Below are 18048 nucleotides of genomic sequence, written 5' to 3' on the forward strand. Positions count from 1 at the left end.
CTCAGTGAACGGTGGTTATTATTGGCAATGATATTTGATTTTAGTAAAAATGCCAAACATCTCTGCACTTCAATTGAATAAGCTAAGAAATAGGTTAAATTCCATTAAATATGCATAGGTTTGATATTATTTGGGGGGAGATTAATAGTTATTGTATAGTAAGAGTTGAGAGAGTGTGTGTGTGTACATGTGCCCGTGTTTGATTTCACAATCAGTAATCCCAAATCCTAACATACAATATACCTGAATAATGATATTTTGTTTTTGATTTTAAAATTTGAAACCAGCATCATTGGCATTCCTGCTTCTATTAAGTAAAGCTAAAGTGCAATACTTCTATTAATATTTCAAGAAAAAACTGAGATATTAAAGATATTTAATCATCCCTTTTTATTTAACATATCGTGTAAAAACCCATTGAATATTCCTACTATGTCATAATCACAAAATCTTTTCAAAGGGACCGGACATTCCTTTTGTATTGCTTTGGTTTCTGTTATCAAATACTTGTTTGTTCCAGGCTGAAGGTAAAGAGCCTGAATAGCTTTATGATAAATTCACAGTCTTTTTCTCTTGCTCTAGGCTGTCATACACAGCTCTATTTTCCAATTTGTGTACCGTAACAAAGCTGAAAAATACACAAACGAGACAGTCACTGTGCGTATAGAATGAACAATTGTGCTTGCTAAGTGCATAAGATAAACAATGACTTTGCCATGGGCAACTCAGTTTTCATATCTGAAGTGGAGTGAATGTGTTTCTTAACCTTCTCTGAAGAATACTGGGAGAACTAATGAAACCTGCCATTTTCAAGCAGATACTAGTATAATCCAAATGAAAGTATAATCCAAATGAAATTAGCAGTTCAACCCCAAGATGTAATTGGGGAAAGCTGTTTTAGCTTTGGGAGAGCTCTTTTCTTTGCTGACAGAAAAATTATCATTGTTTAGAAGGCAGGTTTGCTGGAATCCAGTTTTTAATAAAAAAATACTGTATCTCAAAGAATTACATGATGTTGATAGTGTTAAATGGTGCGTAATGCAGAATAAACTACTGTATGGAGTTTGAAACTAGGACATGTTTTGTTTTTTTTTTTGAGATGGAATCTTGCTCTGCCGCCCAGGCTGGAGTGCAGTGGCGGAATCTCGACTCACTGCAAGCTCCTCCTCCAGGGTTCACGCCATTCTCCTGCCTCAGCCTCCCCAGTATGTGGGACTACAGGTGCCCGCCACCACGCCCGGCTAGTTTTTTGTACTTTTAGTAGAGACGGGGTTTCACCATGTTAGCCAGGATGGTCTCGATCTCCTGACCTCGTGATCCGCCCACCTCGGCCTCCCAAAGTGCTGGGATTACAGGCATGAGCCACCGCGCCCAGCCGACAGGTTTTTTAAGGTCAAAGATTTCTCTGGGGACAGGGTGGGAGACTGATTCTTTAAGTGTCTTTGGTTCATTTGCTACCTAGGACAGAACAATTCTGAAAATGTTTCCTTGGAGTTTTGAATGTAAATAAATGATTGCAGAGAGTCATATATAAGTAGTCATCAACCAATCTTTCATGTTTGATTCTAGCATATTTTCTGAGTTAATGAAGGTTGACGCACAACTCCTCTTAGAAGACACTTTCTTACAAGATCATCCTTATTCTTGCTCACCAGACACAACCCTATCAACACCCCAGCGGTAGCAAATAACTGTTAATGTCATGATTTCATAAAGTACTTGCCTACTAGTTGTTATGAGTTTAATTTTGTCCCCACAAAATTCATATGTTCATGTTCCAATCCCCAGTGTCTCAGAATGTTATCATATTTGGAAACAGCATCTTTGCATATATAGTTAATATGAGGTCATTCAAGAGTAAAGTGAAATCTAAACAAATACATTATTTCTAAAATGAATGCCATATAAAATGTAAAACAAGGCTGGCCGCAGTGACTCATGCCTATAATCCTAACAATTTGGGAGGCTGAGGTGGGAGGACTGCTTGAGCTCAGGAGTTCAAGACCCACCTGGACAACAAAGTGAGAACCATACCTACAAAAACAAAAAAAAATTAAAATTATCTGGGCATGGTGACATGCACCTGTAGTCCCAGCTACTCAGAAGGCTGAGGCAAAGGATCCATGGGCTCAGGAGTTGGAGCTTGCAGTAAGCTATGATCACATCACTGCACCCTAGCCTGGGTGGCTGAGCAATACCATAGAACACACACACACATACACAGAGGAAAGATGATAATAAAGCAACACAGGGAGAAGACGGCCACTTGTAAGCCAAGGTGAGAGTGCTAGGGCAGGCTGTTCCCTCACCGCCCTCACAGGAGGAGTCAGCCCTGCCAACGCCTTGATATTGGACTTCTGGCCTCCAGAACCGTGAGAGAGTAAGTTTCTGTTGTTGAAGCCACCCAGTTTATGGTACTTTATGATGGCAGCCCTAGCAAACTAATACAATAGGGTAAGTAGTGCTTTTTTAAAAAATTGAAAACAGCAACACCAACAATAGCATTAAAGATCAAGATCTTCTACCTTTTAAGCTCTGTGATCTTAGGTAAGATCCCGAACCTCAATCTTTGTATTGAAAATTAGAAAAAAGGCCAGGCGCAGTGCCTCATGCCTGTAATTCCAGCACTCTCGGAGGCCGAGGCTAGTGGATCACCAGAGGTCAGGAGTTTGAGTCCAGCCTAGCCAACATGGCAAAACCCGACCTCTATTAAAAATACAAAAATTAGTCGTGTGTGGTGGCAGGTGCCTGTAATCCCAGCTACTTGGGAGGCTGAGGCAGGAGAATCGCTTGAACTTGGGAGGCGGAGGTTGCAGTGAGCACAGCCTGGGTGACAGAGCAAGACTCTGTTTAAAAAAGTAAATAATAAATAATAAAAAAATAAATAAAATACCAACATCTTATACAGAAGCACTGTATTACAGTTTAAATGCTGAGATCACTAAGTTTCACATGGCCTGTGAAATGAATGGCTGACCAGGGTCATAGTGGCGGGGAACACAGGCTGGTTAGGCTGCTCTGGTTTCCTATCCTAGCTCCACTGTTTGATTAGTTCAGTTTAGTTTTTTTATTATTTTATTTTTATTTTTATTTTATTTTGGAGGTGTGTTCCTTAAAACAGGAAATGTGATATTTATTCAACCATTACAATTTTTTTTTTTGCTTTCATATAGGGATATATTGTGAAATGATTACCACAATAAGTTAGTTAACACATCCATTACCCAGTCTCACCACGTGCCACAGGGAAAGTTATACTTTCTCTAATCCTCAATTTCTGCAGCCAAAAATAGGGCTTAATCATAAAAATAATAATCTATGTCCTCACATATTAGTTGCTTTCAAGATTAAATGATATAAAGCACATTAAACACTTAAGGAATCCCCAATAAATGTTGGTTGGCTGTTATTATTTGTTAATTTGTGCAGCTGAAGTTTTCTGAATTTCTGCTAAATGACAGGAGTTTTCACAGACATCTTTCAAGCTGCATATTAATATCATTATAAAGCATTTTAATGGCAATTACAATAGACTCATTCACTGTCTCATCAAAATATATTGGTGAAGTTCATCGGAGAAATGCAGATACTTATCTCAAACATTAGTTTCATCTGGAAATGGACAGAATTTTTTCTAGAAACCAGAGTCTATGCTTTACTCTTGCTCTAGACTCCTGAAAACGCATAGATGGTGAATGAACCTTTCAGACAGCCTGTCAGCACTATATCTTTTTGCCAGAATCAGAATGTTCATTTCACTGCAGCCTATAATTAAACTAGTTAACTCAAGCAAACCAAATTTATTTGCCAAGACATTTTAACATTCTAGTAGTTCTCTCCTAAAGTCAACATTGGCTAAATTAGCTACCTGGAAAACAGTATGCATAAGTGAAACACATAGAATGGGATCTTCACAGTGTCCAGGGGCATAAGCATCCTGAAAGCTGTGCAAGACGACCTGGGCTTTTGTTTAAAGCTATTGTAGTGATTTTTGCTGTCCTGACAATTAAAATATATTATTCTCAAGGCTAGATCTATTATTGACGACTTACTTGCATTCTTTATATCACTTTTAATATCGTATTCTATAAACATTAATGATAACATTCATAATAATACTGATAAATAGGAGAAAGTGAAACAAGAGGAAGATAAGAAGAGACTATATTCATGGGGCATTGTTCTAAACAATTTAGTTCTGATTAATTTATTTCTCACAAAAATCCCATAAGGTAAATACAATTATATCACTTTTACACCTAAGGCAACTAAAGCCCATAGAAGGTTGATTAGCATAGTTAAATATGCACCACGAGAAAGTGTTGGAGCAGAGTTTAGATATTTGAGGTTTGGTCCAGAGCCCATGCTTTCTTGTTCTATAAATATCGTGTATGTATTCAACAGTATTTTCAATTAGTCAAAATGCGCAGGGGTTCATTATAGTAATGGAACTTCTTGCTGAACCAAAATAAGTATTTGACTCCATATTGACTAGTGAGGTGAGTATACCTGGATTCAAGGTTCCGATTTAAATGACATCATGGTTCTCCACCTCAGCTTATTCATCTACAGAATGAGATACTTCAATTCAGTTGTAAACTCAGAAACATCTGTTTTGTGCTCTGCAGTGAGCTCTATATGACGAATGGTACAGAGATAAAAACGTGTGTCCTAGGAGACTGCATAAACTCCAAGGTTCTTCCAAAATTAGATATTTACATTATATAAATCAAGCATTACAGATTCATAGGATATAATTTCAGAGTTTTTTATTTTAAAAAGTCAGCTTTTCACTGGGTGCGGTGGCTCACCCCTATAATCCCAGCACTTTGGGAGGCCTAGGTGGGTGGATCACTTGAGGCCAGGACTTCAAGACCAGCCTGGCCAACATGGTGAAACCCCATCTTTACTAAAAATACAAACATTAACCAGGGATGGTGGTGCATGCCTGTTATCCCAGCCAGTTGAGAGGCTGAAGCAGGAGAATTGTTTGAACTTGGAAGGCAGAGGTTGCAATGAGCTGAAATCGCTCTACTGCACTCCAGCCTGGGCAATAGAGTGAGACTCTGTCTCTAAGTAAATAAATAAAGGTCAGGTTTTTATTTTGTTGCATGTCAGAAAGTCAGGAAAAACTGACTTATTAAATTATTTATAGAATCCCACTCTCCATTCCTACCTATCTCAGCAGAAGATTCACCTGCTTGAAATGACTTCCTGCCCCTCTTCTCTGAGTGACCAACTCCTTACCTACTTAGCCAATAGTAGGTAGCTCCTCAAGAAGTCTTTTTGGACCCAACCACTCTGAATAAGACAGCTTTCTTTGTGTTCCCAGAACAACCTAGGCAAGCACCTCTCTATTTGAACATAGAGTCATACAATATACTTATTAAAGCCTGTGTTTAGCCTTATCACTAGTTTATTTACCCCAGAAGACAGTAATTGTGCTTGTGTTTTGGTCTGTTTATCCTTAGCCTCAGTAAATAGTAGGTGCTCAGTGAGTGCCTATGTATCAAAGCTCACTCTTTTTTTCATGATAAATCTGTCTGCAATTTGCACTATAAATTCTAGTTTTTCTAATTCTACCTTCTGGTTTGGAAACACAAATGCTGATGCTCATTCCTCTTTCTCATGAGAGTTCTTCAAATATCAGAAACAACACTGCCTATCTTGGAGGTATATATGAATCACTGGTGAATGTTGCTAAACTGTAGATTCTGATCAGTAGATCTGTGTTAGGCCTCTGAGATTCTGCATCTCTGACAACTCCTGGGTGTTCCTGGTGCAGCTGGTTTCTCCTTTCATGGCTAATCAGCATAAACTGTTTCAGTTAATACTGATAAGCCTGTTTTGGAGTCTGCTTACCATACCCTTTTCAGTTGGCCTAAGAAGACACACAGAAGTACTATGGACAAAAATGGGTTATTTCTTTCCAAAGTTAATGACTTTATCAAGTGAATGTATTGAACTAAATCTAATGAAAACATCCTAGTCATATTTTCACCGAAGTTTCTTTTAAAAATATATCTCTGAAAAAACTTTCCAGGCACAATTCATACGGCAATGCACAGGACTCGATGTGATAATGAGTAGGCCCATGATTTGAATGGCATAAATTAGCATTCTCAATTATACTAACAAATGAGTCATTCGTCATTTCAGGCTGGGAAGCACAGATGTATGTAATACAGTACACACGCCAATACACTAATAGAAAAACGTTATTATAAAGTGGAAGTAACAGGCTATTTTAAATTTTCAAGAAAAGAGCCAATATACTATGTTAATGCACCTAGAAATCACAAATGTGTAAAATAATTGAGTGATTAATATGTTCCAGACATTGCTCTAAAACCTTTGTGTGACTTTTTCACTTAATACCTACAACCTCTATTGAGGTAAATACTATTCACGTAAGTGACTAGACCCATTTTACAGATCGGGAACTTTAGGCGCAGAAAGTTTAAAGAATCTGCATGAAGATACACAGAGCTATGTTACCAAAATTGTATGGTTGGCCTAGGTGGTCTGACTCCAGAATGTAACATTGAATTACTCATTTCACTGCCTCTCAGGAGTCTTCAGGCACATAAGAAGCAGTATTTACTGTGCACTAAATTCCCCAAAATAAGCATACTAGTATTCCTCTAAGTTACCACTTGAGCAGAGTAAAAACATACATCTTAAAAGAAAGAACTGGTATCTTATTCAAATCATTTGTAGGTACCCATTTATCAACACATTATATAAATGTGTATTTACTTGGAGTTATTTAGCCTCATGTAACCTAAATCCAACCTTGACATGATAAAAAGAAAAATAGCATTGAGTTCAATGTAAAATAAAACACCTGAAAATATTAGTATAATTGATAACAAACCTTGTTTCAGGGATGCTTTAAAAATCAGAATAATTACATATATCCTATTTTATCTCATAGATGAAAAATACATTATACTGTGAAGAACTATACTGTTATTTTACAGCCTGTAAGAAATCTTCTGAGATTATAACATTTTCCTTTATCTAATAATATATGCCAATAATATATTCAATATTATCAACAGCATCTTTTTATGTTCCAAATTTTAGAAAAATATTACATGCATAACCATATTTGTTAGAAAAGTTCTATTTATGTAGAATATTGAGTCTCATAAATTGTCCCAAGAAACCTCATGACCTTTTAAAATGAGAATCTCACCATACAAATGTGTATTTAGAAAGGTGATCAAAATTCACTAGCAGAGGCATTACAGTATATGCAAAAGGATCTGGAATATCCACTCAACTTATTAAAATTCATGAGACTTTAAAAATATTATCCAGCCTAAGAGGAGTATAAACAGAAAAATCTATTTCACAGAAATAAGAAGCTTATTCTGAAATCACCTTGGAAATAGTTTTTTTCTATACAAGTCCTGAAGATTTTTACCCCATTTATATCAAAGATAATTTTAGGAAGTTTTTGATGCAGATTATTCTGATGTGTTTTGTTTCTCAATAAGCTAACTACAAAATTATTTAGAGTATGTCCACCTGATCCTTTACCCAAATAACCAATGGCAGCAAGAATGCGGATGTTTATTTAAAGAAGCAAGGGTAATACTTGTCTATTGGGGAAAAGAATCACATTCGTGTCCTAAGGGAAGGAGAAGTTATTATCTGATGGAAGATGTAGGCACAGGCGACAGGATGGTTGTCATCCTGACTTTAGTATGCAGACAAAATTCTAGATATTTTGAAAGAATCTAAGTACACTATTGAACTGTAACACAATGGCATTTATGTTTTATATTCATACTGGGAACAGATTTTTAAGTGATTTGGAAAATTAGTGCAACCACTATAACAAATGGTTGAAAAGACAGGACAGAACAATCCATTCATTTTTAAACAGTGTCCCCTTAAATGGCTCATTGGACACAAGGCCATCATTATGGTAACAGATAATTTGTTACAAGCACTGCAGTGGCACCTGGCACAGAGCTAGGTCTACCGGTCATGCCTCACTGACCCAGCCTGCGCCACACTGTCTAAACATGTATTTACCATTCGTTAATTGGACATTATGACCGAGATTTGCACACATTCTACCTCCAACTTTAAGTAACATTTCCTTAATCTAAAATATTGTCAGATATTTTCAATCATGAATAAGAGTAAAAAGAGGTAAAGTGAATCTGAAAAGCATAGAGGGAGACTAAAAAATTCTGAAAATTGTCATTGCTGACCATTCTCACTGAAAAGACATACTAAACTAGATTTGGAGCATGCGTCTACAACTGGGAATTGATGACACACATTTCTAATCTTTATAGCTTGAAAGATTTCTTTACTTACATAATCTCACTTAAATATCTCAATAGGAATTATATCTATTTCTCAGATTAGGATTTCAGGAACAGAGAAATCAAGTCAAATCTCCAAGTTTATAAAACAAACAAATGAAACAAGATATATGAATTCAAACCTTTTGACTCCATATCTTGACTTTCGCTTACCAAATGACTAATTATAGGCTAATCCAAAAGGATGTTTTGAGAACTGTTATTTTATAAATATTGGCTGATGGAATATGTAATTAAAAAGAAAGCAGAGACTACGTGGTCCAGCTTATACCTTGATATTCACAAAATCCAAATGTTTCATAAATGAAACTGCTAACTATTGTATTTGTCTTCTAGATATTTGAAATGTTTTAAATTTCTTGAAACAACGAAGCTTTATGTATATGCATATGTATATGGGAAAAGCATATATGTGACAAAGAGATCTGGGTTTTGAAAATAAGTAATCTATTTAATATTTCTTAGAGAATATGAACTTATTTATCCCTATATTCTTAAGTCTCTAACCATGTAATTTAAATATGATAAAACAGTTCTGTAGAATTCTCCATCTAATAGATGCAGTGGTAACAAATTTCAGTCTAATCCCTACTTAAAATTAACAAAATGGATCAAAACTGTTTTTAAAAATAACAATATACGAGTGTGTTTTCATGATTAGGAAGTATTTTTTAAAGAAAAATAAAAACTGTGTTCATATGACTGGTAAATTTGTAGTACGTTACTATCCTACAAAATAATAGTGGTGTGTAAAGAAAGCATTCACTGCTATTACTCCAGTTTCCTATTTTGGCTCTGAATGTCTGCATTCAAAATCCAGTAATTGAATTTCCCAAGCAAAACAGGCCTCTTAGCAAAAGCCTGCTGGAATTCTTATTTAATATAATGTTTAATGGATTTCTGATACAAAATGCTTATACAGAATACTTCCTGTCTCTAACAGATTATACTTAGGAAACTTGAAAACATTTCAAGAAAATCATGCAAATTAGAGTTGGTGGAGTATGTAGATGTAATGATTTTTTTGGGCAATTTTATTTACCTTTTACATTGGAAAAGAGGTTCTAAATAGAAGGAAATTATATTGTAGATAAAGTATAAAGAATTCTTTTATGCTCAGTATCATCAAAGAGGAATGGAAGGTTTGACTAGTTAAGCCCATTTAGAAACTCAGATCTTTGAATATTAAGTATTCAGATAAACCGTTCTTTAGGAATCTTTTCAGGAGCCATTCTCATTCCATAATGAAAGATTCATGACTCTAAAACCTTCTGAAACTGTCATAATTCACTTATACATGACTTGTTCTTTGCTTATTTTAAGATATTATCCAATAGTGATAAAATAACTCAGAATGTCCATATGAATATTTAATAAGAATATTACAAAAATTACTCATGTTTCCCATTTCCCCAACAATCAGAAAAAACATAACCATGGACATTTGTTTAAAATTATATTCATGTGATTGAATATACATTATCTTCTATACATCTCAGGTAAACAATCAATATAAAATGGATAGTAAAAACAATTTCAAAAGTACATAAAATTTTACATCTTATAAGGCATTTTCCATCAAAAAGTCATCCAATCTTCTCTATATCAGAATTCTCTTCAAGTCCAGTATACATAATGTTAAGTAGTAGTGGATTAAAAAACTCTAGTATTTAATACCATTTTTAATAAACTTAATCCCCAAGAGTACTTTTTGATGAAATTTGTAAATGCTAAATTTTAATCACTTAATGAATAATAAGACATAGCCCTAAAATATTCAAGAATTTTTAGAAGTTAATGAACTTTATCTCTTTTAGAATACATTAAAGGATTGGACTCTTTTTTGTATTAGTAAGGATTAAAACATTTCTGTCATAGGTTATTAAATAATGTAATCATTATGTTGCAGGCTTATTGGTACTGAAATATATTTTGCAATATTTAGATTGTGTCTCTGATATGGTTTGGGTCTGTGTCCCCACCAAAATCTCATGTCAAATTGTAATCCCCAGGGTTGGAAGAGAGGCCTGATAGTAGGTGATCGGATCATGGGGGTGGACTTCCTCCTTGCTGTTCTACTGACAGTGAGTGAATTGTCAGGAGATCTGGTTATTCAAAAGTGTAGGATACTCCTGTCTCTCTCTTCCTCCTGCTCCAGGCATGTAAGACATGCCTGCTTCCCCTTCACCTTCTGCCATGATTGTAAGTTTCCTGAGGCCTCCAAAGTCATGCTTCCTATACAGCCTGTGGAATCGTGAGTCAATTAAAACTCTTTTCTTTATAAATTACCCAGTCTCAGGGATTTCTTTAGAGCAGGGCAAAAATAGACTAATATAGTCTCCAACTTGTTTTGATTTTTACAATTTTATAATTAGCTCGCTACTAACTTCTTCTAGAAATAATCACTCATCTCTCATCACGTAGCATACTGATTTTAATAAGAAACATATTATTTGAAAGGAAGAAACAAAGTGAACACCAGAAAGGGAGAAGACAATAGAAATGCACCTTTATCACCTTAAGATGGAAAGTCCTATAAGTAGACCCAGCATACCTTTACAATTTGTGATATTTTCACTACATGACATCCTTGTCTCCCAGACTCGACCATTATTATTTTATGTAATATCAAGAGTCCAAGGCCAGGTGTGGTGGCTCATGCCTGGAATCCCAGCACTTTGGGAGGCCAAGGCAAGTAGGTTGATGTCAGGTTGAATTTCTGAGATCAGGAATTCAAGAGCAGCCTGACCAACCTGGTGAAACCCTGTCTCTACTAAAAATACAAAAAAAAAATTAGCTAGGCATGGTAGTGGATGCCTGTAATCCCAGCTACTCAGGAGGCTGAGGCAGGAGAATTGCTTAAATCCAGGAGGCTGAGGTTTCAGTGAGCCAAGATCACACCACTGCACTCCAGCCTGGGCAACAAGAGCAAAACTCTGTCTCAAAAATAAATAGATAGATAAATAAATAAATAAATAAATAAATAAATAAAGGAGTCCAAGACAACCTGAGCAATTTTATCCTCTTTAGCCTTTTTTCCTTATGTCTCTGCACTTAGCCATCCTTAGCTGTTCAGTATTTGATAGATACATTAAAGTTCAAGTATTTTAGCACCTATCTGTATTACTATCTTGGCACATTATGAGAGGAGAGGATTTGAACACTTAATTTTGAGAGGAAGACTTTACAAATACAAAAGTGTGAACAGTATTTCTGTTCTGATATAGAGAACAGTATTTCAGAGACTGATATGTAACCCCTCAAGTAATTTTGCCAACATGCTTATTTGATCTTAGTCTAGAAATCACAGAGAGTAAACCCCTCAAGCAATTTTACCAATATGCTCATTTGATCTTAGTTTAGAAACCACAGAAAGTTAGAAAATAATGAATGCTTTGGGTGTTAGAAGAGTTTGTGATCTAAGCCTTAACTGTTCACTCTCAGTTGTTTGGTCTGCTGTTTGGTTGGCTGGTCGCTTGATTTCTCCCTCCCCTTCCCACCACCCAACTCCCTTACTCCTCCTTCTTCCCCTCTCTGCCAAATTTTAGGGGCAACCCTTTCAAATTTTCTGTTCTCCTCTTCCTTTTCAGCATATACTTCCTCTACCCCCTTTCTAACTGTAGACTGAAAACCAATCTAAAATATGATATTCAGTGTTCACTGTACATTAGATTCACCATCGGAGCTTTAAAATCCCAAAGCCCAGGCTGCACCTTAGACCAATTAAATTCAAGTCTCTGGGGTTGGGGCACAAGGGTCTGTATGTTTTAAAGTTCTCTAGCTAATTCTACTGTGTATTCAGGCCTGATAATCACTTTCTATAAATTATGCCTGAGCATTTGAATGATCTCAATTGTGAGATGAAGACATTTTAGAAAGAGGCATTTTTCCCACTACTTGGTTTCTGTAACTTATACATCCTAATACACAAATAATTATTTCCATATAATTATGACTTGAAATGAGTTATTTCTAAAGTTCTACTTAAGCAGACACATTTTTTATTATCAGGACATTATATCCTTATTTCATATACCACTATAGAAATGAACATCCACTTTAGCTAGAAATTATAAACTCTTGTTACTTAGAAAAAAATACTTGGGGACTTTTAAAATACAAAGTCTACAAGAGTGATTCATGATAAAGTTAAAAATACCCAGCACTCTGCCTAATACTGTGAAGGACATGATTTCAAAAGTGAACGCTTTCCTCTTCCTTTTTTTCTCCCTTCCCCTTTCATCCTCTCCTTTTCCTCCTCCTCCTCCTCATCTTTTTCTTCTTCTTCTTCTTCTGGTTTAATATTGATGACATTACTTGATTTTGGTCATGCCTGCTTTTTAAAATAATTGAACCAAAATAGAACACTTAAATTTTACTGTTAATAATTTATTCAAATTATTATGTGGTGAATATTTGATTGAATACATACAACTTTTTAAGTTAACAGAGACGTTTTAAGAACAAGTGGGTTAAGCTTTATTCTCTTCTTTCATAATAAAGGAATAAAGTGAATATGGATCTGTAATAAGTGTTTAAGACACTATTATAAAACGGACAATTTCTTTTCTTAACATCTATCACGGCTCTTACTTCTCTAAATTATATTCTTCATAATTTCAATAATTTCCTTCAATTGAAGATCGCTGTCTTCAGAAAAGTTATCAGTATCATTAATCACGATTTCAGCTTATATGATTCTGGTCTCATTGATCTGGGTGTGCCTTTCATCTACGTGCTTTAAAACTTCCTCAGGTGATTCAAATTCAGAGTGTCCATCGAGAATCATTGCGTTAACCATTGGATAGAAATTACAGCTGCAAGAAACTTTTTCCATCAACAATGATGAATAAATAAGGTTTCTCAACGATTTTAATAGATAAATAGTGATAACTATATATGCTTAGTGAATCCTGTACCATTTTCTAACATTTCCATACCAATTCTGTGTCTTTGCTTTCCTGCGAGTGACTTACCCAGATATTCCCATCTTGATGATAGGGTTTCCAATTTCTCCCTGTGTCACTGTAGAGCATCCGGTACTGGGTCACCCAATCTGAGCTGCTATATCTTCCTTGGGTTGCAATGGCACTGATCTGCTTCCGATTGCCAAAGTCAACCTGAAGCCATTGATAATGGTCGCTGTCTGATGGAGACCATCCCCCAGCACCTGAAGACGGGCAAAGGCAAGATTGGAAAATGAATATTTAAATTTGAACTTGTACAACTGACAATGGAATATTCTACATATCTTAATTGGCCTTGGCAGTGCTCTCTTTCACAGATATATTATGAAGTATCCTTTATAGATGCCATTGGGACTTCAACTAATATTCTTCCAGCTGGTAACATTGATTCTTTAACCTCTTTATGGTGTAATTATGTGCTCATTTTCTCCTGAGCAAATGTCTTCATAATTCCTCAATTAGATCTTATTAGTACATGTCAAAGTCTAATTGGCTGAGGGTTGATCAATTTACCATAAACTCTTCAGCTAAAATCATGAGAAAAATGTAACTATCCAATTGTTTTCTGTCATGTAAACTTTACCATTTAATAAATTATAAATTTAAACCAAGCAATTATACACAATTTTAAAATATATTTTTCTTGTGAATTTTAGTAAAAAAAATTTGCAATTCTTAAGATGAGCCTAATCTTACATTAATTTCCTGTACCACTCAGTGTATATAGATAATCAGGGAGTATGTTTATTTAACACTTAGAAGATATACAGCCAGTATCTCTTGAAAGTCATATTTCTAGAAAAATAAGATACTAAGCAAAGTTAAATCTCTTTTGGTAAAATATAATAATTGCTTAGCAAATAGTAAAAATGTAAAAACATTTGTTAGAAAAATGGCACGAATATAGATCAATATTCTTAATTTATAGTAATATTTAAAATAACTAGGGTTGCACACAAAACAAGTTACAGAAAATATGGCCTAATGTTAGTGCTAAGAGGCACTATAATTTTTAAGGTGAGTTCAGCTACTAAAGAGAATAAATGATAGAAAAATGCTCAATAGGTTATCCAATGTGCAGTATATCAAATTGTGTGTACTATTTTTCAAATAAAGAATTTAAAGGTTGGTGAAATAATTTATTCTATGAGGACGTTCATAATAAAAATCATTTTATAAATCACCACAGATATTCATTTAACAATGTTTATATGGCCTATTTTTGCTTAAAACTATGATAGAACAGCTTTTTAAAAAAATGACAAAACCAAAAAATTATAAAATAACTGTTTGTCCAGGTACGGTGGCTCTCTCCTGTTATCCCAGCACTTTGGGAGACCGAGGCAGGTGGATCACCTGAGGTCAGGAGTTCGTGTCCAGCCTGGCCAATATGCTGAAACCCCATCTCCTCTAAAAATACAAAAATTAGCCAGGCGTGGTGGCAGGTGCCTGTAATCCCAGCTACTCGGGAGGCTGAGGCAGAAGAATCACTTGCACCTGGGAAGCAGAGGTTGCAGTGAGCCGAGATGGCGCCATTGCACTCCAGTTTGGGTGACAGAGCGAGATTCCATCTCAAAAAATAAAAAAAAAATTTTAACAATCACTGTTTTAGGGACTGGACAATAGGCAGTGCAGAACATGATCCATAAAATAAGATAAACAAATAAGGTGAGCCCTGCCAACTTCCTGGCTTTCTGCTAGCTTCACTTTCTGGATCATGGTACATGGAAGATGATCCCAAACAGAGTTCAGGAGTGCAGCAGTGTCAATGAAATGGAAACATATTGCAATTCAAAGCTACTAAAGAAGCTCGAATTCACAGGACAGAGTCCCAGAGAGGGCACAGCTGTGTAAAGAGCTTTGGAAATCTACATGGGAGTCATCAATGAGTCTCTGGAATGTAGACTCAGAAGCAATACTGTGCTGTGTATTTTCAGATCAAGATTGCACAAGACCAGGTAAAGGGAGTTCTGAAATCAGCAATAACCAGAGGTTGCAGAGAGCTGGGAAAAATTTAATTTCAGACTAGACAAAATTGAGAGACCTTGTTGAATTCCTCCAGGCATTCAGTAGACATCCCATAAAAGTCGTGCATTATAAGTAGGGATATTTTAGTCCTAAAATGAGAGCTAGTCTGGACACACCTGAGCAAAGGTTACTGAAAAAGATAAATCTGACCAAAAATTAATTCTTTGGTTGACCAAAACTCAACACTCCATTAAGGAAAGCCATAAACATTTAGAAACTGAACAGCATTGCATCCATGATGTCAAGTATATAAATTCAAAAATATACTAGATATCTGGACAAGCAGGAAAATATGTATTAGAACCAGAGGAAAAAAAAATCAATAGAAATGTACCCCCAAAATAACAGAGATGATGAAATTAGCAGACCAGGACTTTAACCTAGTAATTATTAATTCTATTATCTAAAATAAAATCTATAAACATTTTTAAAGGAATGCAAAATGTTGAAAGAGAAAAGCAAAAAAAGAGAACAAAATGGAAATTTTAGGACTAAAAATTACATCTGAAATAGATAATTTAATGGATGAGCTTAAAAGCAGATGAGACATAGAAGAAAAACATCATTGTACTAGAATGTAGGGCCATATAAGACATCTAAATTAAGCTCAGAGCGGAAAAACAAGGCTTAAAATTAAACAGTATTCCAGTAATTTCTAAGACACTGATAACTGCCCTAAGAAGCATGCAAGTGGAGTACTAAAAGCAGAGAAGACAGAGATTGGGTCAGAATAAAATGTGTTTGAAGAAATAATGGTTGAAATATATAAACCCAGATATGTGAGAAGCTGATTGAATTCCAGGCAGGAGAGATACAAGGCAAAATACAATAAGGTACGATATAATTATTTGCTAAAAGACAATGCTAAAGAGAAAATCTTAAAAGTATTCACAGGGTTACAACTTCTCAGCAGAAATAATGCAAACCAAATGACAATGAAATGACCTATCAGACTTGATGGAAAAAAAAAAAGCTGGCAACCTGAAATTCTATGTCCAGCAAAAGCATGTTTTAAATATAAAAATAATGTAATATTCAAGACAAACCTGGGAGAATTCATCACTCATATGTGTATACTATAAAAATATAATTTTTTCACCTTAAGGGAAGTTTTACCATTTTGAAACTCATATTTACATGAAAAAATGAATGCTTAAAATGCTAAACATATTAAGTACATATAAAATATTTGTTTAGGTTTTTAAATTTCATTAACAGATAATTTAGTGTTTAAAAACAGTAATGATGAATGACAGGGTTTATAATAAATGTGGAATTAAAATATGCAACTCAAATAGTACAAAGGATAGGAGTCTGGACAGGAAATATGTTATGCTGTGGTCTTACTTTACACATGAAGTGGTATTATTTGAAAATAGCAAACCCTAGATCAAAGGTCAGCAACCATTTTCTGTAAAAGGGCAAATACTAAATATTTTTGGCTTTATAGACCATACTGCCTCTGTTAAAACTGCCAAATTCTATTATAGTATGAAGAGCAGTACATAAACAAAAGAGTGTGGCCATGTTATAATGAAGTGTTATTAACAAAATCTTGTAGCTGGACAGGGGGTTGAAGTTTGTCGATCCCTGCCCAAGATTAATCTCTAAAAAAAAAAAGTACATACAAATTTAAAATCTGTACCTTTCACTATATCAAAATCATATCTCACAAAATATTTGGACAAATTTAAGTATCTAGTGTTTGTGTTTGCATAGGTTATATGTGTGGTGTCTATAGAATATATGTGCAAACGATGTAACTACTTCTCGGTCTCTATTCTCATATCTTCAATTCACACTTTTACAAGAATGTTTTTTCTGTGATACAGTACTTAGCTGCAATTCATCTTCAGGAATTTCCTGGGTTAAAAAGAGGCACCTGTAGATGATATACCTTCATGGAGTTGTGCAAATGCAACGGCTGGTCAACCTGGGGCTATAAAGAGCCAGTATCCTGCCCCAACCTGTGGAAACTCTGAGGTGTCTTCACAGTCTCAGAGCTCCCTGCAGGGATTGGTCAAAGACTTCACTAAAACTGCATTTCACCTAAAGTCCTCCCTGTAACTAATTTCTGTTTCATTCCTTTCTCTTCCACAGGTTTTCATCCCCCAAACACTCCTAATTAACTTCCTAGATGCTATTTTTCATCTCAGGATTTGTATCCTGGAGATTCTAGTCCGCAGTCCCTCTTGGGACCACTTCCTGATAATCTGTTCACTAACAATGAGTTAGTTATACCTGCGTTGTAATCTGTTTTTTCCTATTGTAGTGTTAGTATATAATATTCCTTATTGTCATATATCATTCATCTTCCTATTTTACCTAGAATTCCATAAGATTTTGGAAGAGCTGTAGGCTAATTTGGGGGACAAAAATATACTCAGTTATTGAGGGATAACAAATATATTTTCTTACCTGTTAGATATACAGTTCCAAACCTTGAAGAAATTTTATAGCCAATTTCATAGAGAGTTCTATCTATGTATTACCAAAAACAACAGGGTGATTCAGTGAACTAAAGTCAACAAGCAATTAATACAATGAGGTAGCAGGTGAGAAAATATCTGATTGATTGGGGAAACTTAGAATATTTCCTCTGTTTTGCTAATGAATGCTCCAGAATAAATTTGCTTAAGTGACCTATTTTTTGCTACATTCCAGTCTTTCAGCAAGCAAGCAATTAACATACAGCTGCTTAATCC

General features: G+C 35.1%; 1 protein-coding gene across 1 annotated transcript in view; it reads right to left on the minus strand.

Moving 5' to 3' along the window:
* Positions 1–18048, minus strand: part of CNTNAP2 (contactin associated protein 2) — a 2313133-nt gene that overhangs the window by 1589477 nt on the left and 705608 nt on the right. The window contains exon 3 of the mRNA XM_033192342.1: positions 13325–13518. Coding sequence (XP_033048233.1) covers positions 13325–13518 — 194 coding nt within the window. The remainder of the gene's footprint in view (positions 1–13324; positions 13519–18048) is intronic.

The sequence above is a fragment of the Trachypithecus francoisi genome, unplaced genomic scaffold (assembly GCF_009764315.1).
Source record: "Trachypithecus francoisi isolate TF-2019V2 unplaced genomic scaffold, Tfra_2.0 Lachesis_group4, whole genome shotgun sequence".
Lineage (NCBI taxonomy): Eukaryota > Metazoa > Chordata > Mammalia > Primates > Cercopithecidae > Trachypithecus > Trachypithecus francoisi.